This window comes from Arctopsyche grandis, chromosome 8 (genome assembly GCF_051622035.1).
Source record: "Arctopsyche grandis isolate Sample6627 chromosome 8, ASM5162203v2, whole genome shotgun sequence".
Classification (NCBI taxonomy): domain Eukaryota; kingdom Metazoa; phylum Arthropoda; class Insecta; order Trichoptera; family Hydropsychidae; genus Arctopsyche; species Arctopsyche grandis.
The window spans coordinates 30,746,609-30,774,523 of NC_135362.1; the positions used below are offsets into that span (position 1 = coordinate 30,746,609).

The 27,915-nt window shown below is 31.5% G+C and overlaps 5 protein-coding genes and 1 long non-coding RNA gene across 8 annotated transcripts; 4 read left to right on the forward strand and 2 right to left on the reverse strand.

Annotated features, from left to right (window-relative positions):
* LOC143915945 (uncharacterized) lies at positions 1–572 on the forward strand. Its single transcript, XR_013260933.1, has 3 exons — positions 1–18; positions 248–350; positions 430–572. It is a non-coding gene; the product is annotated as an uncharacterized LOC143915945 (long non-coding RNA).
* Positions 573–7,320: 6,748 nt separating this feature from the next.
* Positions 7,321–9,164, forward strand: LOC143916107 (uncharacterized). Its single transcript, XM_077437022.1, has 2 exons — positions 7,321–7,482; positions 8,578–9,164. Exons 1-2 carry the CDS (start codon positions 7,474–7,476, stop codon positions 9,007–9,009), a joined length of 441 nt encoding a protein of 146 aa, XP_077293148.1. The 5' UTR covers positions 7,321–7,473; the 3' UTR covers positions 9,010–9,164.
* Positions 9,165–10,981: 1,817 nt separating this feature from the next.
* On the forward strand, positions 10,982–13,404 carry LOC143916098 (zinc finger MYM-type protein 1-like). Its single transcript, XM_077437004.1, has 2 exons — positions 10,982–11,046; positions 11,427–13,404. Exons 1-2 carry the CDS (start codon positions 10,986–10,988, stop codon positions 12,098–12,100), a joined length of 735 nt encoding a protein of 244 aa, XP_077293130.1. The 5' UTR covers positions 10,982–10,985; the 3' UTR covers positions 12,101–13,404.
* Positions 13,405–21,314: 7,910 nt separating this feature from the next.
* On the forward strand, positions 21,315–22,270 carry LOC143915682 (uncharacterized). 3 transcript variants are annotated; one of them, XM_077436408.1, is made up of 3 exons: positions 21,325–21,460; positions 21,614–21,702; positions 21,788–22,268. In XM_077436408.1, the coding sequence occupies exon 3, from the start codon at positions 21,806–21,808 to the stop codon at positions 22,124–22,126; it is 321 nt and encodes a 106-aa protein (XP_077292534.1). In that variant the 5' UTR covers positions 21,325–21,460; positions 21,614–21,702; positions 21,788–21,805; the 3' UTR covers positions 22,127–22,268. The 3 variants fall into 3 exon arrangements, with proteins under 3 accessions (XP_077292535.1, XP_077292533.1, XP_077292534.1); XM_077436409.1 differs by having other exon boundaries at positions 21,315–21,460; positions 21,614–22,270; XM_077436407.1 differs by lacking the exon at positions 21,614–21,702 and having other exon boundaries at positions 21,315–21,460; positions 21,788–22,270.
* Positions 22,271–24,033: 1,763 nt separating this feature from the next.
* Positions 24,034–24,658, reverse strand: LOC143916108 (uncharacterized). The gene is made up of 2 exons (XM_077437024.1): positions 24,600–24,658; positions 24,034–24,512 (listed from the first exon to the last, which is right to left on the reverse strand). The coding sequence occupies exons 1-2, from the start codon at positions 24,612–24,614 to the stop codon at positions 24,102–24,104; spliced, it is 426 nt and encodes a 141-aa protein (XP_077293150.1). The 5' UTR covers positions 24,615–24,658; the 3' UTR covers positions 24,034–24,101.
* A 1,478-nt stretch (positions 24,659–26,136) lies between these two features.
* On the reverse strand, positions 26,137–27,723 carry LOC143916097 (uncharacterized). The gene is made up of 4 exons (XM_077437003.1): positions 27,465–27,723; positions 27,116–27,386; positions 26,700–27,032; positions 26,137–26,614 (listed from the first exon to the last, which is right to left on the reverse strand). The coding sequence occupies exons 1-4, from the start codon at positions 27,483–27,485 to the stop codon at positions 26,367–26,369; spliced, it is 873 nt and encodes a 290-aa protein (XP_077293129.1). The 5' UTR covers positions 27,486–27,723; the 3' UTR covers positions 26,137–26,366.
* Positions 27,724–27,915: the final 192 nt, after the last annotated feature.

A 27,915-nucleotide genomic window follows, 5' to 3' on the forward strand; every position in this document is an offset into this window, starting at 1 on the left:
AGCATCAAAATGAACAAGGTATTTAGATTTTGACCAAATTGTAACTTTTTCAATGAAAGCTATTTCATCAATCTGCTTAATATATCATAAATTCAACTATACTGATAGTCTGATACACTTTTGTTATTTAATAAATACAATAATCCATTTAATAATAATAAGACATTTTTTTCGAATATGCATATACATATGTAAATGTGTCTGATAAATAAATACATACGAATACATATATATTTTTTATTTTCAGATATTTTTGACATTGTTGATAGTAGTAATGTGCGTCATTATTGGCATAAATAGTGAAGATAATCCAAACGTTGCCATATTTTCAGTTCACCATAGAAAAAGAGGTTACTATTTTTATGTTCTTGCATTAAATACATACTGTAAATATATTTTAATGTATGATTATTATTATACAATTTTCAGATAAGCGTGCACCTCAATTTTTTTTTCCGAACTTCGGCTACAATCGTTATCCTTCTTACAATGGATATAATCATCATCGGTATCCAAATTACCATCATCGACATTCTTCAGAAAGTTATTCGTCAGAACACTTTTTTGGTTGACGAGCTAAGAACGAAGCATTAAAAATAATATGTATATTTAAATATTTTTAATTGAAATACAGTATTACATTCACATATATTTTTTTTATTTATTTATTTAAAAACATGGAGATTCATCCACGGGGCTTTTGACTTATATAAATAGCAGACTAAAAAGTAAAACAGTCATAACAATAATTAGAAACACGAAATGTAAAAAATACGAAATAATAGAAAACACCAAAAAAAAAATATATATCTGAAATGATAATATAATACATAAAAGAAAACAAAAATAAAGAAAAGATATGTATTGGAATAGAAGAATTTCAAAAATCCTTTATATTTAAAAAAGATATCTATAATACTTTGTTTTAAAAAATATTAAGGTTTTCAGAATTTACTACATATTTGGGAAGACTGTTCCAAATTGTAACCACTCTGTTTGAAAATAAATGATTTATTCGATTTTTCTTATTTTTGGAATCTGAGTGTGTGACCTCATCTCACCTCTTCTCGTCTCCAGTGTAGTGAGATTAATTATTTTCAACCTTTCGTTGTAAGTAAGTGATTTAAGTTCAGAAGGTATCTTTGTAATTCTCCTTTGTACCCTTTCGATACATACATATAATATATTTTTTAAAATAAGGATGCCATATACTAAAAGCGTATTCTAATTTAGGTCTGATGAAAGTTTTATAAATTTTTGATAATAAATTGAGAAAATTGAATACGCGTTTTATTATATATCTAACAAACCATTTGTTCACAAGATGAGTCTCTATTGGCAGGACAATAAAGGTTAATGTCAACGGCGAAAATAGAATATTTACAAGTAAGATCCTTAGCAATATCGTTAGTAAAAACTCAAGAACAGGGTCTAAAACTGAACCTTGGGGAACTCCACTCAATACAGGATAGCATTCTGAAAAACAGGATCGAATCCTCACTGAGAAGCATCTCAACTTTAAAAATACTCCTTAAAATAATAACTCTTTAAAACTAATATATGAGAGAAAATACATTTTCGGTTCGGTGATTATTCGTCACAAAGCGCTCGCCCGAAAGTCACTAAAATCTCAATAACGGAACATCTGCTAGCCGAAAAGTCCATTATACTAACGATAACTATCATACTAACTAACGAGAACTCCGGTGCCAAATTTATTTGTTTATTTGTTTAATACACAAGTATACCACAGTGTCATCACTAGTCACCGGAGCCTGAGGGGGCCGTGTATTGTTCAAAGGTTGTAAATGCATTGTTAAAGGTTTGCCGAAAAATGGATAGCACTGTGACTATCCTACCTCTAGTCATCACAGGTCACCACAATATGACACTGTGGCCAGAACATATTCCGTATTTGCGATTTTCATGGCAAAAATAGTCTTTTGGGCGATCGTGATGTGACTAATAATCCAATTACCGGAATTTTCATTATGGATGTCGTGAATTTTTTAAAAAGTATTTTTTACAACAATGCATTTGTTTTATGTAATTCGTTTATTGTAAATTTAAACTAAATAAAAAAATGTATGCTTTGTGGTTTACTATCTTTTAATATTGATGACATTTTTTATCATTTTTTTATGTGGAATTGTTCAAAAGTTTTTGAATTTATGTTTAAAAATATAAACAAATTAAAAATGACATGAATACTAAAAATATTATGTGCTTTTTGATTACTTTGATTAATCTGAGTTGTTTTCAAATGCCCTGTCTTATAATATGAAATGTCATGTGAGTATTTTTAATTAAATGAATTAATCCTTGGTTTCCAATAAAGTGGTGTTACATCAAAAGTTGTTTATGTATAAATAATAACGAAAAAATATTAAACATAATGATTGGTTTGGTTTGACTGTTGATAAAAGATACACAATCGAACGAGGCGATTTAAAATAATCGTTAAGTCTGTTCTATGTCTTCGGATACAAACGATTTGATCGAATGTTGATTTTTTGCTACGCTGTTATTGTTGTTTTTAATTTTTTTATCCATCTAAAGATGGATCGTGCACGCCCCTGATCGTGATCGACGTATATAATGTGCCATTTCGACAAAATAACATTTTATCATGTTTGAAAAATATGCGTCAAACTAAATGAGAAAAAAAATCCCTAAGCTACGATAAACAATAATTAATAACAACCATAAATTGGTCTAACAGATGTTTTCCATGAGAAGTTCAAAATTCCCAGTAACCGGAATCACATTCGAATAAGCAAATTTGAGATATTTGTCAGGGCCATGAGAGATTACATACATACATATATACAAAACGAGTCAATTTAATATGCATGCATGAATTTGGTACCTGGTATGTATGTATATGTATAGAATAGTGCGTATAATCGAAAACCGGCTTTTATACACCTAAAAACTTCTGGGATTCCCATGCTGGTAATAAAAAATACGACATACATAGTAAGTGGAAGATTATTCATTACATTTTATGCACAATGAGATTTTTCAACGTCTTGCCAAGGATTTTCATACGTCAAGATTATTATCTAAAATAAATTAATGGTCAATGTAAATAATTTGGTTTTAAAAACGGTGATTTGATTTATTATGTATGTCTCAAGTAAAGTGAAATTAGTTTACATACTTGTTTATACAGGTAATAACCTACCTCAACCTTATTGAAATTTTATATTACTTACCTTGAGTTCATCAATGTTTCATATTGCGAAAAAATATACAAACATGATTTTATTACTATTAATATTAATAAGACGAAGTTTTACATATTTAATTCGCCTGAATTTTGATCAATTCATTCATGAATCTTTTTTATTCAATGATAAATGAAATTATCGTAGCTATTGTAGCTTAACATTCCCAAATTTAAAATCGATTACTAAAATAACGTAGGCTGGACTCTATTCGCAAAATAACATTTGGCCAATATATTAGACATTGAGATAAATTGAGGAAATCTGCAATAAAAGTATGAATCGTGAAAAATGAATCTTCATAATTGCATTTACATATGTGTATATGTATGTTTTAATAGGGAGTCCAAATTTATTTCCATTTATCGGTAATTTGGTTTTAATTGAGTTTTAGTTTTTGGTTATACATATGTACATACATATATTCAGGGCTTTTTATTGAAAAATAAAGCTGCCGGAACTCACTTATTGTCAAGTTTTTTATTAGAAAAGAATATATTCAAATTATATTATATAGAATACTCGTTTGAAACATAAAAAATGTCGAGAAAAAAGGTGCCGGAACGCCGTTCCACCGCGTTACTTGGGAAAAAAGCCCTGCATATATTTATTCATATTAATGGCTATAATTATACTATTTCAGAGATCAGTTGAAATTCATCTTATGTTAATGTGATATATGAATCAGATCTTTTCTTATATTCTTATCGCTTAAAAGTGCTTTAGCATGGCCAATAAACAAACTGTAACTTATATGTAGTTTTACAATCTAGAATCAGTATTTTGGAAATATTTCATCGTGATATTAAATTGGATTTGGATTTACCAGTAAATTTATTCATCAACGGTAATGAACTCCCTAATTTGTACGAATACATTTGCAAAAATGTTAGTAATAAGAATTATTGAATTTTAATGAAGTTATATATTATTAATTGACACCTATTGTTTTACACTAGTGTTGTGCCCGTTGATTTCTAATATATCCACTACCCTTGTCATCTTATCACCCACTAAGGCTTCCAATCCCGGGATCCCGGTGTTTTCTGGTACCGTGAATCCCGGTGCTGGAACTAGTCTGAATACCGGGATTACGGTACTGGCAAAATTTCTTTAAAACTATTATTTTTACAAAAATAATAAAGAAAAAACATAAAAGAACATTCTATTATGAACAATGGTGGGATGAACAATGATAGTCATAGTCCATTTGTTTTCTCTGAGCCGTTTTGACACCGGCTTGCCGTTCCCACGAAATTGTATCAACGGCCTGTATTGTGTCGCAGATTTTGTGCAATGATATTTGTAGCATATTTTGACTGATTCGAACTCAGAATCGATCACTGATCACGTTTTAATGTGTGTCTGTGTGAGTGTCTGTACGTCAGTGTATTTTGGGGAATTTTTGATCACCGTTCGTCCTATCAAACTGAAACTTAGTATCGGTTACTGAAATTATTATCGATACGACGTAAATTTTTTTCAAATTTTCAAGTTGACCGGAAATGGTACCTCCCATTATAGGTGTTCTCTTTTTTACTAGCCTCTTTTCAGCTTGCTTTTGATTTTTTCGTCTGACAATATTTGGGTTCTTATCCACACTCTTTTGTTTAGATGAATAATTACTAGACGGTATAAACTATTTGTAAAAAACGAATCAATGAATCAAAGTGATGTTTTTTACTTTATTTGATTACATTAAATTACTTTTACATTACTTTTATTAAATCTTAGAAATTTATGGATGCGAACCGAAAATTTAAAGAATGTGGCCAAACTCTCAAAACAAGTACGACAATATGAGTAATTTTTACGTGAAACATCGAGAGTTTTCAAAATGCAATTGAACGGTTTTGAAATATGAAAATATGCAATTGAACATTTTTTTCCTTTTTTTTGTTATTCATTTGATTTCTAGTGCGGTGCTAGCACCAGAATCCCGGTGCTAGCACCGGGATTCTGGGATTGGAAATTCCTAGCACCGCAATCCCGGTATTCCTTTTCCTATCTATCATCCACGTATTCCTTTTCCTATCTGTCCTCGTTATACCGAGCATACAACGTTCTATACTTCTTTGAGTGCATTGGACATTGTGTAGCAACTTGGCGTTCAATGTCAAGTTTCACATCCACACGTCATCACTGGCAAAACGCATTGATCGAGGATCTTTTTCTTCAGGCAAAGTGGGATTTTTGATTTAAAAACCGCATTCATTCTTTCAAATGCACTTCATCCTAATTTCATACGTTTCTTTATTTTTTTTTTTCATTACTACATGTCTATTATTTGTCCTAAATATAACTATCGACTAAGTTTACTATTTTTTCATATATTATGTATTGTGATTAAGGCTTCCAATCCCGGGATCCCGGTGTTTTCTGGTACCGTGAATCCCGGTGCTGAAACTAGTCTGAATACCGGGATTGTGGTTCTGGCAGAAATTTCTTTAAAAATATTATTTTTACAAAAATAATATGGTAAAAACATAAAACAACATTATCATATTATATAATGAACAATAGTGGGATGAGCAATGACAGTCATAGTCCATTTGTTTGCTCTAACCCGTTTCGACGCCGGCTTGCCGTTTCCATGAAATGGTATGAAATGGCCCTGTATTGTGTCGCAGATATTGTGCTCAACCGCAATGATATTTGATGCATATTTCGTCTGATTCAAATTCAGAATCGATCACTGATCACCTTTTCATGATTTAGAAAACTGTGTATTGTGTGTCAGTGTATTTTGGGGATTTTTTGAACACCGTTCGTCTAATCGAACTGAAACATAGTATCGGTTACTAAAATTCTTATCGATACGACGTAATTTTTTTCAAATTTTCAAGTTAAGTGGAAATGGTACCTCCCTTTATAGGTGTTCTCTTATTTTAAGTTTTTGAATTCAATTATCTGCCAAACCGCTAATCAAATAGGACAGATTTTTTTTTTACTTGTAATAGAAATTATTAATATTATACCCCAAAATTTTTTTAATATTTTTTCCTAAACCGAAAGTAATACATACTTTTACTCTAGAGATCAGACATGCAATAGTTATTGAACATTAGTTTGGTCATTGCCATTTCAATCTCTTTACTCTATCCACTATTGGTGGCCCTTACGGCATAAACTCTCAGTTGACGAAGACTCGAAAAATGAACTCGAAAAATGAACTCGAAAAAAATTTTACTTGTACCTAAGCATTAAGATTAGAAGTGGGAATAGACGATTTTGAGACATTTTTTGAGTCTTTATCAACTCAGAATTTGTGCCGTAAGGTGGACCTATCCACTATATCCCTTGTTATATGCCGAGCATACAGCGTTCCACACTTCTTTGAGTAACAGTCAAATAAAAAATTAAAATATTTAGAATAACATCTTAGGTATAAATTGACCGTTGTTAAATAAATAAACAAAAAAAGTATGCCCATGTATAGATTCATCATCGATACCTTTTTTGAATGTTGTGAAAAGGATTATAAAAAAAATAATTTAACATTTTAGTTCAACCTTTTGATAATAATATTTACGTACCTATATATAATATATATGTACATATATATTCGACGTTAATAGTTGTGCCCGAATGTTTGCAAAAAAGAGATTCAAACAAAAAATTGGCGTTCCCCAGCCATCTCTACAAAAATTGTGAAGATGGGTTCCACCAGAGTAGAGGTGACCGGTCGATGGTTTGAAAACAAAATAAAATAAAATAAGACGTTGGGTGAACGTACACAAACCAGTAGACCAGTGGCAAAAAAAAATCGCGCACAACTGGGTTCAAGGCTTGAAACTCGGATGACTGTGGATGATTGCCGGTCGCTGGTACGTTGAATCTTGTTCGATTGTAAAATAATTGCTTATCCGGAATTGCGTCATGTGAACCTGATTTTTCAAAAGGTCGTTATTGTGACGCGTCGGTCAACACGCAATGGAAAAAATGTCTATAGATTCGAAGCCGAAATTTTCCAACTGCGTCAAACACCGATGAGTAACATTGGAAAACCATAAAAAATCTCACGATAAACACAATTAATCAAACAAAAAAATCTGTAGTGATCATTACGTGAGATTTGAACACGTACGGTCACACTATTCACATCGATTGTTGGAGTAAGAGGGTGGTCATCGAATTCTCGTGTATATATAGTGAGATTTGTTATGTGCCAAATCATTACTAATCTGGGATCGATCCGGTGATCTTGACTTGTGAACTTGTCGTTGAAAAAACTTGGAAAAAAATGAAATCGGTATGTTTTTTGCATTTCATATTGAATCATGTATAAAATCTGTTCTGCAAATGAAAGTGTTTCGTCGGAAAACGAGTGTCGCGTAAAAGCTTTTAAGCTCGGCAAGTGTCGCCAAATGGACGAGAGTTGCGTGCGAAAGTGGACTAAGTCTGATGTGGACAATTTTCATATTAAATAAAATTACATATTGTATAAAAATATTATAGTATCATCGTTGCAATTATAATATTTTCAACTTAAAAATAATAATTTATTTTTTTTAAATAATATCCAGAATTTATTTTAATTAATTAATTTATTTATTAATAAACTTATTTTTTAATAAATTTATTTATAAATAAATAATAATAAATAATATCTAGAAAGTGGTGTACATACCATTTAATTAATCAATAAATAAAAACAATCAAACAAAAAAATAATTTTAATAAATTTTGAATACTGTCTCTTATGGAAGTTTAATATACATATTTTAAATGACAAATACTCATATATATGTATATGTAGTTTTTTAAAAAAATCTAAATTAATTAAATACATTAACATGTAATAATATACACATTTTTTTACGTTATTTAATTTTTTTAATATATTTTTTATAAACGTACATACATATGTATGTGCATACAAAATACATAGATGTCATGAAAAATTCAGATTTAATATTAAACAATATATCTACATAAGAGTTTTAATTTAATTCATAATAGTTGTGTTTATGAAAAATTAAATAATAATAATAATAATAGTAATACATTTCTGATTCAATATCTTCGTTTACCAAAAGTTTATGTATTTGTTTACCAATCATTAAAAATCTCTCAATTTAATTGTGATATTTGTATATATATATATGGGTAGAAAAAATATAAAAAAATGAATTAAGTCATTTGTTTTCATTAAAAAAATGAATAAAGTCATTTGTTTTCATTTAAAAAATGAATTGTCATAAATAAATTGAAAACCTCAAATTTAATGCATTAGCTGGGTATATGTATTTGTAGATACATTAATTATAACTTTCAGATTTCAACCATTTTTTAGCAATTAATTGGCTTATATTTATTTTTAAAAAATCATTAATTTTTGTTTCAGTCACTGTTCTTCTTGGCATTCGCCAGCGTATTGGCCGTTGCATTATCAATGCCAGCACAGTTGGTAGACATCGGAGCCCAAGATTTACATGGTGATGCCAGCAAGCAAGTTATACAGTTAGTACCTGTAAGTGATGGAGAATCACTTGAAACTGCTGAAACGGCTCACCATGGAGGCTACGGAGGCGGCTATGGAGGCTATGGAGGCGGCTTTGGAGGCGGATTTGGTGGTGGTGGTTTCGGACATGGTGGCTATGGACATGGTGGCTATGGACATGGTGGCTATGGACATGGCGGCTATGGACATGGACATGGCCACCATCATGGTGGTTTCGGACGTGGAGGATTCGGAGGCTTCGGTGGTGGCTTTGCTGGTGGCTTCATCGGAATCGGAGGAGGCTTCGGCGGTGGTGGCTTCGGACATCACGGATAAGGTGATAAACGATGCTCCATTTTGTGTTCATTTGTGAGTGACCCGAGAACTTAGTCATCTCTGATTTGTCGTCTGAATTCAATCATGGATTAAATCGAATGGTTTTACCAAAATGTATTATTTTTAATAAAAAAATATATAAACACTATCCAAGCATTTTACTTTGCATTAATATGTATGAGTTGTATACAGTGTCGGACTGGGACTAATATCAGTGCTCGCCAGGAGTCAAAGGGGGCCCACCCAGGGTTAAAAATATCCCCCCCCCCTATATATAACTAAATTTTCTTCTTTCCATCACGCTAAAAATCAAGGTTTAAAAATAAATACAATTTTCAAAAATGGGAATAAACAAGAGTACAAGAAAAATGGCAAAAGCAAAATAGATCCATTAATTACATTGTATATTTCGTTTTAACCCTTGTCCTAGGTAAATAGAATGCATCATAAAAGAATGAGACATAAAATTGGCTTTTACTTTCGGTAGAACAATGCATAGTATTTTCGATTAATAATAATCGAAAATCGGGCTTTTGGGGAAGGGGCTCCTCTCCTATATGTCTATATCAGTGGTTCTCAAGTGCGGCCACTAGTGGATTTTACTGCGGCCACCAGCGACTTAATAATAAATAATGCTAATATTTAAAAAAAATTAAATATATTTTAAAAACTACAAAAAAGTAACTACAATAATATTATAGAAACCATGCTCATCAATGACAAACTAAAATTATAGCGGAAAGCCTTGTGACAGAAGTTGAAAATGACAATTTTTCAATTTTATCTTATGTTAGTGATTTCAAGATGACAGAAATAACTTCAAAATTAAAATTAAAACTTAAAATAATAGAGTGTCTTAAATCTCTGAATCTGGAACTTGATAAAAGGTTCGATGAATTGAATATTTTTAAAACTGTTTCTTTTGTATCTTCCCCTTATATTATGATGAAAAATGAAAATTTCATAGTACTACAAAATATATTAAAATCATTTTCAGTATTGAGATTAATTAACTGGGCCAACGTAAAATATGCATTATTAGAAATTAGTCATGATCAAGTACTTAATAACCATTTTAATAATATTTCGGTTCAAAAATTTTGGTCGGAAATATACGTTGACAATGAAACAAACCAATATACAGATTTGGCAACAATTGATTTATTAATATTGTCTATTTTTCCCACTACCGTATATTGCGAAAGATCATTTAGTGTAATGCACTTTATTAAAAACAAATTTAGAAACCAGCTGACAGACGCAAACTTAGAAGCAGCAATGCGGCTTGTATTGGAAGAAAGGAGTATTGAGCATTTGCATTATTATTAAATAAATAGATACCAAAATGTTAAAATTTCTTTTGTTTTATGAATAAATTGATCCACTTTTTTTGTAACTTTGATTTATTTGATTAAATTTGGTGCGGCCACCAGACATTTCCATGGGACCACTATTATCACCTGTGCGGCCACGGTAAAATTTTGCCTGAGAACCATTGGTCTATATACATGGATGTATCTAGATTAGGAATAGATTTTGTATTCGGAAACTGTTTAAAATTTTCTATTTAAATCTTACTATATTGTCGAAGTATAATCAAATGTTATTTTGAAAGTATGAAGTAATTTAAATCGCTGGTTGATGATGAATCGTCCTATCAAAATTGCTTTAAGTAATTCAGTTTATATTATTCACGAAAATTTTTTTATTCCCATTTTTATTTCAGTAGCTAGTTGTTACATTCAGGTATATATGTACCAGTGGCGTATATTGGGTGTGTGCTAGGTGTGCGGCGCACACCCGTGAAAACCAAGTAGTATTTTAATACAAAATAATGTGTTGTTGTATAAGCAGGCATTGATGTGTATGGTGTATTTACCGCGTGCGCTAAATGTATGGTGTATGGTGTGGTGTGCAGTCTGCAGCGTGTTGTGTGATGTTAGATGTAGTTTGTGCGCCGCGACGAGAGAATACCTATGCCGTGCAGCAAATTGGTGGGTTTGGTTGGAGTGTGCAGGCGGATATTCGCTTGTATAGGTTTGTTCGCGATATTAAGACGTACGGTGTGCTACGACTTCAGAGCACCGCGCACCGCACCGCACCGCACCGCACCGCACCGCACCGCACCACTCGGCAATTGACCGAATGCGATGCGACACGTGCTCTCGTACTTTTTCGCACATTCGTATTTTTATGGTCATATTATTACCTCTAATAACTAATAATGGCTAACAGTGTTCAAGACATTTTAACTATTCCGTTTTCAAATAGAAGTTTTGAGATAAAATTAAAAATAATTAAAGATGGGAAACCGTGTCCGTCTCTTCCAAATTTATCCAGTTTGCATAAAGAAAAAACAAAAGTTTACACTAGACATTTTTGCGTTTCAAATTATAAAAAATTCGTATGGATTACAGGCTGTGAAATTCGATCCAAACTTTTCTGCTGGCCATGTTTATTGTTCTCCAAAGATATTAATGTGTGGAACAAAGAAGGATTTGCTGATCTCAACCATTTGACAGCAGCACTGAAGAAACACAAAGGATCGCAGGCACACGTTCAATCATTTCTTTCCATACAAATGTTTGGCAAACAACGAATCGACGTATTAATTGACAGTCAACGTAAAGCCGAAATAAGTCGACATAATGAACAAGTAAATAAAAATAGAGATGTTTTAAAACGAATTATTAACGCAATAATCTATCTAGGAAAACAAGAACTGTCCCTGCGAGGTCACGACGAGTCATGTAATTCCGTAAACAAAGGCAATTACATTGAATATCTAAATGCTCTTCGAGAATATGATTCTGTTTTAGATACTCTAAATACTGCTACTACCTTTCGTGGTACTTCTCCAAGTATACAAAATGACATAATCGAAGCAATCTCTCATGTTATTAAAGTTCATATAAAAAATGAAGTAGAGTCAGCAAGTTTTGTTGCTATTATTCTCGATGAAACTTCAGATATAATGACAAAATCACAGCTCTCAACAGTTTTACGTTTTGTATGTAAAGGCAATGTACATGAACGGTTTATTAGTTTTACAGACGTTAGTGCTGATAAAACATCTAATGGTCTATTCTAATGGTGAACATAGTTGAAGAATTTAAAATTCAAGACAAATTGGTTGGACAGACTTATGATGGAGCAAGTGTAATGAGTGGACACGTAAATGGTTTGCAATCCAAAGTCCTCAATGCTTATCCTTTTGCTCTTTTTACACACTGTTATGCTCATGTATTGAATTTAGTATTGCAGCAAGGTCTTTCTGATATTAAAGAAAGTAAATCATTTTTTCAAACTTTAAATGGATTGTCTACATACTTTTCAAAATCTTCCAAAAGAGTATTCGCTTTACAGGAATTTGTGACAAAAAGACTTCCCTCTGTAGCACCCACAAGGTGGAATTTTACATCTCGTTTAAGTAGCACAGTACAACAATACAGAAGTCAATTTACATATTTTTTTTCGACATGTTATAGAAAATTGTGAATTATGGGACACAGATACTGTTATAAAAGCACGAGGGTTTTTAGGCTTTTTAGAGGATTTTCAAACAATTAAACTTCTTCAATTTTTTTCAAAACTGTTTGGAATAACTGATGTTTTGTATAACATTCTTCAATCTAAATCTTCGGACGTTTTATATTGTTGTAAAAAAATTAATGATGTTTTGCAGCAACTGAAATACGAAAGGTATAATAATTTTGAAATGTTATGGAATAATTATTTAAATGAAAAAAATGATGATCATGATCGTGGCCACAAAGATTAAAAAATTATTCAGAAGTAGAAGATAAAACTTCATTTCGTCAATTATATTTCAAAATAGTTGATAGCATAATCGCACAAGTCGAATGTAGATATTCTTCACTTTCCAAATTAGAATATTTCCACCTTCTTTGTAATGATAAATATGACGAATATAAAGAAAATTTTCCAAATGTTTTAATTAATAAATTAAAAGATTTTTATGGATCACTGTTTGATTATATTCGATTGAAAAACGAACTCATTGTGCTATATTCCAGCTCTGAATTTTCAGAGAAACCTGTTCATGAATTAATACAATTCATGACAAAAAATAACCTCGAATCTGGTTTTAAAGAGGTGTTTAAGCTGGGAGAATTAATATTAACGATACCAAGCAGTACAGCTTCAGCAGAACGGTCTTTTTCGGCGCTGAAAAGAATAAAAACTTGCTATAGAGGTACGCAAGGTCAAGATAGATTATGTGGCCTTAGCTTAATTTCAATAGAAAAAAAGTTATTGGTGGAATTAAAACAGAAAGACACATTCTATGCAGACGTGATTGAAAAGTTTATGTCTCAGAAACGTCGCATTGAACTTATGTATAAATAACTAATAAATTAAACATTTTTGTAATGCAAAACGAGTATTTTTTTTTAATTGCTAATTTTATACCCTACGCCCTACGGCATACACAGCACACCCGGTATTAACACCCACCGTCCGCCACTGATATGTACATAATCTGAGGCAGGAAATGGGCCCGCGAAAAAGCGCCCACGCAAATGTTGAAAACCTTTTCAACCCTTATAAAAATATTTAACCGATCCTTGGGCTATAAAAGCAGGTATTAGTTGTTTGTGTACATCGTAAGAAACTTTAGGTCCCAAAGTGCAATATCCTGTAAATTTTTACACGTACATTTATACTCCCAGTAAAGTAAATATGCATGATATTTTTGTTGTTCATATTGTCTAGCTTAGTACATATACATAGTTTGATCACCGGTATGATCAACGAGCTACTATGTACAGACCGATCCATCTCTGCAGCCCCCCCCCCCCCCACTGGGCATTCTCACGAGCCGCCACTGACAGGTAGTCATTTTTTCATCCAATATACCCGAGTGATTTTTCAATTATTATCTACAAATAATATTGAGCGACAAACAGTCGTAAATAGTAAACCTAGATATCATTGAAAGCGGTTGTTCGACTTATGATATGACTTTTCTCATAAATCTTTGCCCAGTGAACACGAATCTGGTAATTAAAAAAATTGATTGGCTCGAGATTCGGAGATATACATATGTGTTTTTTAAATCGTGCGATTGTTCTATATCTTGGTGTTGTTTGGTCGATGTCTCAAAATCTATCAATTTCTTGTTCAAAATGAATATTGGAATCTATAGTCGGGTATTTTACCTTTCATTTGTAGTACTTTTCAACTTTCAAATATCTCTAAGTAATCGTCTAGTTCAAATCAAAAGTCAAGAGTATGTATTTTCACTTGGGATTTTTTCTCACTGTTAAGACTCTTTTATGTATTTTAGTATTTTCTATTGAAACATGTTTATTGGGGTAGTTTTCTGGCCACACTATTTTTTGTTTTCGTTTAAAAGGGTTAATTGGTAGTGTGTTGAATTTTAAATCGGTAAAACTGCGAGCCAAAGACTCGTACTAGTATTTACTCGTATTTACACGAATCTGGATTGAATTAATAGGGATAATATATTAAATTGTCTTTACATATATGAGAATTAAATAAAATTCCACATATTTCGACTATTCTTGTGGATTAATAACAAAATCCCGGATTAATAACAAATGCGGAAAAAATCCCGAGTGAAAATACGTTTGACGTTTTGAACGTTTGACTTTTGATTTGAACTGGATGACTACTTAGGGAGATTTGAAAGCTGAAAAGTACTACAAATAGAAGATAAAATACCCGACTATAGATTCCAATATTCATTTGGAACAGGAAATTGACAGATTTTGAGACATCGACCGAACAACACCAAGATATAGAAAAATCGCGCGATTTATAAAACACATATGTACATATATCTCCGAATCTCGAGCCAATCAACATTTTTTATTACCAGATTCGTGTTCACTGGTCATAATTCTATAAGAAAAGTCATATCTCGTCTCTGAACCAAAAGAAAAGTCGTCATTTGTCGAACAGTGTAATCAATAGAATATTATTCGAATATTTGAATATTTCATCAATTTTTATTCGATATTCGAGTATTCGAAAACTACGAAAAATTGAGAACCCTGGATATAAATATAGAAATAGATCTTCTTCTTTTTGTTAATGCCTTGTCCGCATCCGGACGTTGGCGACCACCTCGTCGATTATTTGAATATATCCGCATCGGTCTTCAGCGGCTCGGAACAGCTCTTCGGCGCTCATATCGGTCCACATGCGCATGTTTCGAAGCCAAGATAACTTTTTCCTGCCAATCCATTTTTTTCCTTCTATTTTCCCCATGGTTATCAAACGGAGAAATTCGTATTTGGACCCCGTATCATGTGTCCGAGGTACTCCATCTTTCTCCGCTTGATGACAGAAACAAGTTCCCTGCCTCTCCCCATCATGCCGAGGACAGCTTCGTTTGATATCTTTTTGGTCCACGGAATCTTCAGCATACGCCTATAGACCCACATCTCAAAAGCTTCAATGCGGCTGATCATCTTGGTTTTCAGAGTCCACGTCTCACATCCGTGTAGTAATACTGTCCAGACGTAGCTCTTCGCGAATCTCAACCGCGTATGAAGATTGAGATGCTTGTTTGTAAGCGCCGCCTTCATTTTTACAAATGCTGTTCTAGCCATCTCGATGCGGATTCTTAGATCTTCATCTGGGTCCATCTCTTCATTCAGCCAGGTACCCAGGTATTTGAATCTTTTTACTCTTTCTATCACCTCTCCATACAAGGTTAGATTCCCGGTGTCTGTTTGCATTCTATCTACTATCATAAATTTTGTCTTCTTTAGATTTATGCGCAGACCTCTTCGATTTCTTTCTTGATGTACACGGTCTAGAGATCTTTGCAGGTCTGCTAAATTTTCAGCGACTAGTGCCGTGTCATCAGCATATCTTATATTGGTGATCGTCTCGCCGCCCACCTTGATGCCCTCCGCCTCTTGGAGAGCATCGTGGAAGATGGATTCGGTGTAGGTGTTAAAAAGAGTAGGTGATAGGATGCATCCTTGCCTGACGCCCCGTTCTATAGGAATCTCATCAGTGAATTGATCATCGACACGTACTACTGCAGTCTGATTCCAATAAATATTTCGTAGCAATCTGACATCTCTGTCATCCAGGCCAATATTTTTTAATGTTTCCATCAGGCGAGCGTGTTGGACACGGTCAAAGGCCTTTTCAAAGTCTATACAGCAGATGTACACAGGTTTACGGACTTCTCTGCATCTTTGGAGTAGTGTTTTCATACAGAAAAGGGCCTCTCGGGTACCCAAGCCTTGTCTGAACCCAAACTGCTCTCTGTTAATCGCCTCTTCACACCGTGAGTAAATTCTGCTATATAAATATAAATAGATATAATAATATAATTAGATAGTAAGATAATAATATAAATGGATATAAAACAGCTGATAGTTACACTAACAACATTGAATTTATGATAAGTATTTTTTTCAGTATACATACATATTTTATTTGCCACAAGTTTGGTGAACCCTGGTTTATTTGTCAAGTATGAATTGATTAAATAAATAACTTGAGATGTCTATTCAGAATATTTACAACTTGGCGGCTCTAAATATTATATTATCATCACTCAATTCCGAAAATAATTTTATATGCAATTTCCAAGTGAACATTATTTGATTGATGAATTTAAACCATTTTGAAAAATATTCAAAAATCTGAAGCAATTGGAAGTATACATATGTATGTAAATGAGATACAACAATTGTCAATAGATTCTGCAGACGAATATTAATCGAATGAAGTCATAAACACGTTTTATATTACAAATTAAATAAACGTGTTTTTGTAAAATTTAGAACATATCATATTTTATTAATAGATTGTGGTTATTATTTAAACATGCATAGATTTTATCACTCTCGTCAACGATTCACATATTGTTATTTGTAAACAAAAAAAACTGTAAATTTTGCAAAATTAATAATATTTTTTCAAATCATTAAACAAAACCAAACATTAAACAAAATTTTCAACTTTAAAATGTTTTGAAAATTATTTATTCTGATTTAAATCGATTCGTTTCGATTTCCGAGTAGGATTTATATGAATTCTATTTCAAGCAGGGCTGTGAAGTTAGTGTTGGAGTCGCGGAGTCGTAGAAAACCAACCGCCTCCGACTCCTTTTTACCATCTTCTTTAATTAATAGTATTACTAAAAACTGGATAAACGTCAGGCACTTTTCAGAAATTAAAATTTCAAACGCGTCTAAAACGAGTTTTTTTTCTTCATCGTAATGGCGGAGGATACATTTACTTATATTGATGACCAAAATGAGCAATATGGAAAAGTATGAAAACAGTCGGATAAGAGGCAAATTTTTTCCTGAATTGTAATAGTAAGTGAAGCTAAAAGGAGGTATATAATAAAAATAAACAACGTCTCACTCAGTGTGTTTTGGCCCTTAAGGGCCTGGTCCGTAAGGGACGGGCCGCACCGTGCGACTTGCGAGCGACTTGGTTGAGGGCGACCAGACCAATGCATGCAGGTAGATGGGACATTCTACACCCGTCAACTTGTTTGTCGCACACATTTCCATACATTTTTTCGTGTCGCGCAACTAGTCGGCCGACAAAGTTGCACGGTGCGGCCCAGCCCTAAGGGTTAGCGATGTATGCGAAGCTTGCAAATTCCCGTTTGCCCAGCGGTGACGAATTCATCGACAAATTTTTCCATAAATAGTCAAATACTTAATATGTACATATTTATGTATTAAATACACATTTTTACATATATTTTTTATTGGTCTCTAGCTGAACCCGGCATGCGTTGCAATGCCAGAAAATGGCATGCAATTCCCGTTCCCGTTTCAAATGATGGTTGGAGCTCTACTAACGTCTCTTCAAAGCCGTATCGTCATAAACCAACTGGTAACGTGGTTACCAACGAACACATATCCTTGACTACACAATTACGCTTCAAACTTTCGAGTCGGTAAAATCGTAATTAAGAATATTATTATTAAGAGGTTTTTCCGTTTTTTTTTCACAGTAAGCTTCCCGGACATGCATACAAAAAATCCTGAAAGTGCCATCGTAATCGTTTGAATGGTTTAGGAGGCTATACGAGACAGACAGACAGGCAAAAAGTCAATCTCATTGATACAAGTCGAATTCGGAATCAAGAGTTAAAGAAGCATAAGATAAAGTCAGAGTCAGAATCGGTAAATTTTGAAGCGACTCCACAGCCCTGATTTCAAATCAACAGTTGTTTGAGGAGATTCGGTGATTTTTCCGCACAGAATGTTTCCGGATATGAACTTTCGGGCAGACTGTTCCGGGAATTATTTTTTCCGTACATGATTTTTACCAGCACTGATTATTCTAGACATGTGTAATATGTACATACATATGTGGACTATTTCGGACTAAAAATATTTTTAGTACTGTATAAATAAAATGACGTAAATGTTTGAATTGTTTAACCTTCGAGTTAATCAGTTATAAACGATAAAAAACAAACATCATGTACGGAATAGTCTATGGAAAGATCGCATTCGCGAAAAACTTTTCGCAAAGTTCGTATCAGGAAAAATCCAGTACGGAAAAACCCGAACACACAAAATGAATTATTAATATACTTTTGTTTCTGTTTTCACGTTATTTCTTAACACATTGTAATTTTTCAAAAAATGACCAATTTTTTTAAATAAATTTAATAGACTATATTTTTTTATTTCAAATTAAATATACAAATTACAAATTACTTATCAAAACCACCCACTGACAAAATATGTCAACGAGCGAAATACTAAAGTCATCATATATGTACGTATATATGTTTATAATATCGCTATTCTGTATGTCTGTGTGTCTGTGTGCGATAACGCTCGCCATACTATAATAGTCGTTTTCGATTCGACATAAATATGTACGTCACAGCTAAACCACTGCGAATTAAACGTACGAATATAATATCGAAAGAAAAAAACTTCTATATATACTGCTTACTGCCAATGTTTCCTCTAGACTAAAGTCTCTGAGCATTTAGCGCCGTCTATTGAAAATTTATTTAATTAATTAATTTTTCTATTGGTTTTTTATATTGTTTATATGTATGTACATACATAGGTAGGTAAACAATTAAATATATTTAAAAGGTATTTGCAAAAATTACGACCGCGTGCGGATCGAACACGGCACTGACACATTTCTTTTATTTTTTTTTATTTAACTACTTGATATACCATAACTAGAGACACGTATTTTGGGCATTTTGCCATAAATGCTAAATTCGTAAAATATGCGAATAGACGCTAAAATAACAAAGACAATTAATAGAGAATATAAAAAGTGAATACACGCCGGATATATTGCTATTATTGATGGCAACAAAAATTAAATAGAGTTTGGTTGTGCAGCTCTAAAATATATATGGTGTCCCGTTAATAGTGTGGATGCTAGGGATCCCAAATATTCGTCGACTTCAACTATTTACTATCGAATAGTAAATCAAGAGCTATTCGAATATTCGAATATATTGGAAAATTAAAAAAAAGGTAATTACATATAAACCAAGCATAAATTTGAATGATCTTATCATAGTTGCCATTGAATTCCAACTAGTTTTTATAGTCAATAATAATTTCAATTTTTTATTTTCTTTTTTCATTATGATTTCTTGTAAAAATGTATATTTCGCCGGTGACTTCTTAAATATTCGTATTATTTTTCTGATGTTTTCTAAAATTTCGTAGAGATTATTATCGATCTAAAAGTAATTTTCTTCAAACATTTCCGTATTTATGTAATTAATAAAAATCTTCTTCATTATCTTCATTTTTATCATAATTATCCCCATTATACATATATGTATTTCATTTTCATCATAATCGTCGGCTTCTTCTTCATCACTCTTTTCATGTTGATTTTGTGTATTTAGTTTATAAAAAAATATATACACGAGTAATATTCGAATAGTTGATGAAATATTCGAATAACGAATGGCTGAAAAATCAGACGAATAATTCGAATACTCGAATATTCGAATATTCGATTGGGATCCCTAGTGAATGCTGAAAGATATTTTAGTAAATACAATATAATTGTTACCGATCGACGCACGAATCTCAAATAATAATCTGTAGAAATATACTCCACGTTGAATTTTAATAAATTTTAATTGGTATTATATTTTTATATTCATATTTTTTGTCGTTGTTTTTTAATTATCATGTTTTTTTCTTTGTAATTTTAATTACAAAACATTTTTTAATGTTTCTATTATTTTTTAATTGTTGTGTTGTCTTTAAATTGTATATATGTATGCATATAAATTTTATTAAAATTCATCGAAATTGTTTATTATTTAAAATTAAACTCTTCATAATAATACATAGATGCTAAAATTGAACTTTTTTAATGCCCTAAAACGCTAAAATGCAAAATGAAAATGCTAACATTGACAAAAGTAGATGACCAAAATACGTGTCTCTAGCCATAACCGATGCTATTTCATCGGGCACAATACTAGTATGAATTAATATAATACTAAAGTTATGATAAATGATCATTTTTATTACTAACCTCTTCTTAGCTTGCAAACGATTTGGTCGTGTAACGAAGTTTGGGTTCTAATCCGATAGTTTTCAAACTTTGCCATTTTGCTCGGTTTGGTCATCAATATAATTATAAATTAAGTCTCCCTGATTTATTGTAATCTTTAAAAAGCCGCTATATACAATTGGGCATTGCGAAATTATCGCCATTACACTACAAATACACGGTTTGTTTACATATACCTATATAATACAAATTAAAAGATAAACGAGGAATGCTATTAAATCAAGTCAGATCGAAATCTGTTTGCCCTTTAACGACACATTACCATTTTCGATGAGTCGGCATGATTTCAAACCACAAACACCGCACGTTGAAAGTCACGCTACATTCGAAATCAATCAAGTTTTGACAATTGGTTTACAGTTACATTACATTTGGTACTCTTTTTTTTTTCCTCAAAATTTCCAGCTAAAAAAACATCAACGAGCGAGTATGCATGAAACCCATTTTGAATCCATTTTAAATTCTATGTGCCAGTAACTAGAATTGAAATAATATACGTTAATGGTATCAATATACGACGATAACATCTTCAAGTGCGTCATTAAAAATTTACATAATATAAAATGAATCATCATCGCATTTACGTGCGTGAAAACACGCTCGTAAATTTGACTAAGTATGTGTGTATGTATATATTATAGATACATATGTATCGAAACGAACTTCAAAAGTTCAGTTTGATATATGTATAAATTAGCATCTAGGACCGTTAGTTAGCGTTTGCTTAAATTTTACGGATTTCCCTCAGTTTTCATCAGTCACACCTGCGACTCACACACATTACTATCAAAATTCTATAAAACCGGCGAAAAAATTGTGTCAACCTCAGATATATAAGAAGCGTGACACTGGTATATCGCAGAATTTATTTTAAATGAAAGCCATAATCTCGGTAAATATAATATTTTATTTTATTTATTTATTCAACACAATAGCTTTGACTTTTTATAGCAGATTTATTCAATACATTTTTTTTTTATATTAAATGCATACTAAATAAAATTGAATTTACATGTTATTATTGAAATTGTGTAATTAATTCCAGAAACTGTAACAGGATATTGATTTCTTGTAGTTTTTAGTGCTACAATAATAAATCACATGATGGCTTGAACTTGAATTTCGCGCATACACGTTAATGCATTTAGTTGTTTGTATAATAGTTGTACAATGAAAATCATGTGAGTAAATATTTTTCAATTGTTTGTCTTTGTTGTAGATTGTATTTTTCGTTTTGATGGTTGGAGCTGCACTGGGTGCTCCGAGTCCTCATCATGGTGGTCATGGAGGTCACGGAGGTCGTGGGGGCTTTGGTGGTCATTTAGGCTTCGGTGGTGGTCACGGCTATGGTGGACATGGCTATGGATATGGGGGACATGGATACCACGGACACGGTGGCTATGGCGGCTACGGAGGCTACGGGGGCTACGGGGGCTACGGGGGCTACAATGGCTATGGATATCCATACTATCCCTATGAATATTCAGGATACGGCTATGGTTCTGGGGTAGGAGTGGGAATTGGTGGTGGAATCCTTGGAGTCGGTCTCTTTGGATAAAATATAACATTCAAATGATGTATGTAAAGGAAAATGTGTTAAGTGTTTTACATGTTTATGAAGTTATTATTGTATCACTTCTTGTATATAATCTGAGAATTATAGATTACTTGTAAATGTAAATATAATGTGTAAATAAAGTATAAAAAATTAGAATTGAATATTATTACTATTTGAACTAAAATTATTACATAAAATATTTTTTTTATGAGATGATCAAATATATCAGATATCTGCATATGTATGATTGAATTTTTGTGAACTATAGTTTGCATTACATCGATGTTTGTATATACATATATATAGATATACATATAATATTTTAAAAAGCGATAAATCGTTGAAACATTTTTATAACATGGCGTGCATATTCTTTGAAGAATTACATTTTTTAAGGTTTAAAGTTGTCATTTGCATAACATTATAATGTTTGCAAAACTTGAAATGTAGCTTTTTTGGAATGCCACACTAAAATAAGACAGTTTGCTATGCTGAATTTATGATCTTCGTGGAAATATTATGCATTTTAGAATTTGCATAGGCTTTTTCTGCTCAAAATTATCATAATGTATGTATGTACGCCCACTTCAATAAGTTACACTTTTAATATGATTTTCAAATGATAGAAAAATATATATGTATGTATATATGTGTATAAGCAGGGCTTTTTTTCTCAGCATTTTTTATATTTTAAACAAATATTCTATATATAATATAGTTTGAATATAATCTTTTATAATAAAAAAAACTTGACAAGAAGTGAGTTCGGGCACCTTTTTTTCAAAAAAAAAAGCCCTGGTTATTAGATATGTATCCACATACATATGTATATACTTGCAAAATTTACATATTATGCTGTAAAATGTAATTACAAAGGTTAAAAAATAATTGGTAGTGACATCTACAGTAAAGTTTGAAAATGTTTTATACGACATGGTTGGAAAAATAAATGAATATTATTGATATATTGATTTTAAAAACATATTTATTTACTATTTATATTTAATGCTATTATCTAGCGATTCTTGGGTAATTTTTTGGGTTAACTAAAACACAGATCTACATAACTTCATTAATTTTGAATCTTTTTCATACAAATTGATTTGATTTTTAAATGCTTTTTATTATTACTAAATTATGTTCACAATAAATCTTATATCTATTTTAATAACTACTGATCTAGTGATCATTTTCTATTTTACAATTTTATTTTATTTTTGTTAGTAATTATAGTATTATATTATTCTAATGTTAATGTACAGCATAATAGGAAAAATAGCTCAAAAACCTATTTACAATTTTATACAATTTAAAACATACGCATAAAATTGAATACAATAAAATATTGTTGCTGATGTTGCATAGGTTGAAGCTTATATATATTTTAATAATATTTACATTGTAAATGAGACGTAGGAAATGTAAAAACATATAAATAAATACAGAAACATTTATAACTTAACTTAATAATAGGTTTTTGAGCTCTTTTTCCTATTATGCTGTACATTAGAATAATATAATACTGTGATTACTAACCAAATTAAATTAAATTGTAAAATAGAAAATGATCAGTAGATCAGTAGCTATTACAATAGATATAAGATGTATTGTGAACATAATTTCGTAATAATAAAAAGCATTTGAAAATCAAAAAAAATTATAACTTAATGAAAACATATGAGATAAAATGTATCCAAATAAAGATAATAGTATCAAGCAAACAAAAATAATTTATTTTAGTGCTATTTATGTACATACTATATAATAAATATATGTAATTATAAACACTTTTTCCTTATAAAAGTTTATCTTAAAATGTTAGTATTATAATTTTGATACGGTAAAAATATTCATTGAAATGGTCTGTGTTCTATAAAGCTAAGTAAATATAAAATATAAAATATAATTTTTCTGAATGAAATGCTGAAAGTTTTGAATATTTTTTTATATAAACACTAATTTGAAATAATTTTATTTAAATATTTTTGTCAGTTTCATCGTTGCTATGAATTTGTTGTCCGGATCTGGCTTTAGACGTTTCCTTATCCTTCATCGAAAACATACCATACGCTTCCAGAAAACCACCGAATCCGGGAAACGACTGAACTGGAGGATACGAAAACTGATAAGGTGAATAGTTCGGATAGTATGATCCAGATAGGTAATATGGATTGAGTCCGAATCCTCCATTTTGGTTTTGCATAATCATATTGTACTTTCCATGGTCTCCACTCGAGTATTTTGGTCGCGAAACTTTTCGTCCATTAAAATCAGGGGCATTTTCTACATCAGAATTTTCCAGTGTATTTGGCACTTCATTGCTTGGCACAAAGTCTGAATACACTTTAACGATACCTAACAGAATACATACTGCAATACAGAATATCTGAAATTTAATATGGTTAAATTGAAAGTGAGTTTTTTATTGAATAAAATCAATATTTTTAATATAAATATAATAAGTAGTACTTACAAGTGTTCTCTTCATTTTTTCTATTTAAACTAAATTTTAACACAATAGAAACCTTCTTTATAAACTCACTTTGTTTATCACATAATTGAAACGTTAGGTTATTTTAAGCCTTTATTATATATTATTATACATAGTATAAGATAAGAAAATAGCATTGTTTCATATTTGCAAAAATAAGATATGAACGCTTTTACGTGAATATGTATATAATTAATTTTCAAAATTAAGATCAAGGTTTAGTATTTGATTTTTACTTTCATACTAAATTTATGAAACCAAGTAAATTGCCTGATGGATCTAATCCATATGCAAATTTGTGTTGACATCAACAATTGAATCGTTTTTCTATTTTTAATAAAAGTATGTAATCGTTTATTAACAAATAATTTGCTCAAGATTGCTCTCATATGTACTGTACAAGGAAGAGTAATGATACTTTGGATTCTACACTTGTTTTATGTAGATATCCCAGATAAAACTATAAACTATTAGCCAGCAGCGTGGCTCGGTCGTTAAGCTTCTGCTTAACACTGAGAGGCGCCGAGTTCGATCCCTTGAGCTGACCTCGATTGAAAAGAATTTTTCTGAGTATATCTGTAATGCTGCTGGTCAGACCAGGATTTGTGACTCCTGGTTGATCGTTTCCTATCAGAGTTTGCCAATTTTCTCTGATTTCATTGTTGAAACGATTCCCGATTAAAAATTGGCTAAAAATCCTTCCTACCCACTATGTGTCACCACTATTTGAGTATGATTAATGTAAATATTACAATAAAAATGTATGTACAATTCATAGATGTCTCGTTAATTGTCGAGTTTAAGTCAGTGTCTCGTAATTTAGCGACTTATATAATAAAAAATGCTGTATTGTTTGTAATTTGGCCAGGAAGGCGCATTGGAGTTTACCTGTAATGCCTTCCTGGTATGAAATAAAAAAAAAAAAAAAAAAAAATATATACATATTTATGTGTGTAATGTATATCTATATGTATGTATTATTTTATGCATATATATATATATATGTATTTATATAAATATAATATGAACCTAAAAATGCATTCCTTCTAATACATAAGTAATTTATTGTTTATAAAATATGTATATACATTTGTATATTTTGGAAACTACTAATTTTTGAAATTCTTAGCACGAACCATAAACGATTGCTTTTATTGCCCTGCTATAATTGTTTTTTTTTTATTATTATTTAATTTGCTTATCGACTCGGTTAATTATGATTCAAGTCTAGTTTAACGTTACCAAGGTTAACCACAACTCTTCCTGCATACGCAAATGATTATGTTATCCTTTTGTTTGCATGAATAGAATTACGTGCAAAATCTTACATACATATATACGTGTATTTAATGCCTTTTAATTATTATTCTGATTACAATGATATGGGATTATAAGGAAAGAATTGCGGTTTACAAGGAATTAGTCACAAACGAGTCATCTGATCGCCCAGGAAACTCTTATAACTACTTGAGACACCGATGCAAAGTAAATAATACTTTTATAATATTGTACATATATATTATATTATATTTTATACTATATTAAAAATAAAAATAAAACTGGCCAATTTTCCCTTACTATGCAAAACATATAATGTTTATATGAGACGTGCATAATTTGTTTACATTTATGTACAAACTTTGGCTTGTATGCATATATGAGTAGTCGTAATACATATAATATAAAACTTACATTAATTTGTATAACATTTCGATTAATAGTATGAAAAATATAAATACATTTAAATCATCACAATCGGAATGGCGTCTTGACATCTTTGACTCCTTTCACATATTTCCTATCGTCTTGGGGAATTTTATAGATTACAGAATCTTCATCGTTTTGTTTTTTATCATTCGACGTGTTCCATACGCTTTCTTCATGAGGTGGCATCAAATCCACGCTTAAGGTGTGATCTTCATGTTCATCGTGATCTTTTCCAGATTGGGATATGTCGTGCTCTTCTTGTACCATCGTCGTATATTTCTCGTTTTGATCTGAAATTTTAGTTTTTTTTAAATTAAATTGATTAATACGATACTTGTGTTAATTAAAAAGTATTAGTATTTCACTGATAGATACCATTGCGATCTTCAATTTCGGCATGTTCTTCAGAACTTTCATCCTTAGTTTCTTTCTCTTCTTGATGCTCATCACTTTCGTTGTGGGCTTGGCCTGCTTCGTGATGTTCATCACTTTCATATTTGCCCTCATCTGCTTCGTGATGTTCATCACTTTCATGGTGGGTCTCATCTTCTTCGTGATGTTCATCACTTTCATGGTGGGCCTCATCTGCTTCATGATGTTCATCACTTTCATGTTGGGCCTCATCTGCTTCATGATGTTCATCACTTTCAATGTGAGTTTCATCTGCTTCGTGTTGATCGTGGTGTTCATCGCTATCTTCATTAGAATCTATAAAATAAAAATTAATAATTATCATTTATCAAAAAGTTTACTTCATTTTTAGTTTAGATTATAAAAATAAATCGGCTAACCCATTTCTTGATGTACAACTGGCTGATCTCCACGCTCTTCTTCGACGGTTTTTACATCTGTAATTTCTGTTGCAATTTCAGCTGGCTCTTGGTCAATCGCCTTCCCTGCTTCTGTTGTTGAAGACTCTGTTTCCATATCTTGAAAAGTTTTAAGCACACACAGTCCATTTTCACAAATTAGCCTCACATTGTTACCCCTATGTTTGGTGCTGGTTTTAACTCCAAAATACCCTTCGTATGGAGCTGCCAGAGCAACCGATGCTAGTGCAACCTAAAAAATAATAAAAATTATATAAACAAGATTGGTTAACATCGTCGAAGATACTTTTGTGTAAAAAAAAATGCTTACTAATAGCAGTGGTATCTTCATTTTGAGAGCGGATTGGGTTTAAGCACTTCTGTCTATATTGATGCTTGTGGAAAGACCAAGTGCACTCGCCATTGATCGACTCTACTGTTTTATATGTTACAAATGAGATGAGGAAAAAAATCAAATCCATTCTAGTTTATATTCAACACATATAGACTCATTGCGACGAGGTTTACCATATTTGAGCGTAGCCATATTTCAATATTGAATTGTCCACGTGTGATACACACTGTGATGCAAACAATGAGCCATCGACACACAGATCGCAAACCATTGATTTCATTACGCATCGAATGATGTTTTAGTTTCCTGATGTGATATTTCGACTGTTTTCATGCAAAAGAGGCACAATCAAATGTCTTTCCCTATAGACAAGACAATTGAGTGAACATTTTAATAGTGGTGTTTGTATGAGGCACATTTTGTCGTA

What these genes read in the sequence shown, in the direction of transcription:
- LOC143916097 (XM_077437003.1), bottom strand. Translation starts at nt 27,485, where the DNA reads ATGAAGATACCACTGCTATTA. An exon ending in TGAAGATACCACTGCTATTA is followed by an intron (nt 27,387 to 27,464) that starts GTAAGCATTTTT and finishes ATTATTTTTTAG; the next exon opens with GTTGCACTAGCATCGGTTGC. An exon ending in AGTTGTACATCAAGAAATGG is followed by an intron (nt 27,033 to 27,115) that starts GTTAGCCGATTT and finishes TTTATTTTATAG; the next exon opens with ATTCTAATGAAGATAGCGAT.
- LOC143916098 (XM_077437004.1), top strand. Translation starts at nt 10,986, where the DNA reads ATGCCGTGCAGCAAATTGGTGGGTTTGGTTGGAGTGTGCAGGCGGATA. An exon ending in GCGGATATTCGCTTGTATAG is followed by an intron (nt 11,047 to 11,426) that starts GTTTGTTCGCGA and finishes TATGGATTACAG; the next exon opens with GCTGTGAAATTCGATCCAAA.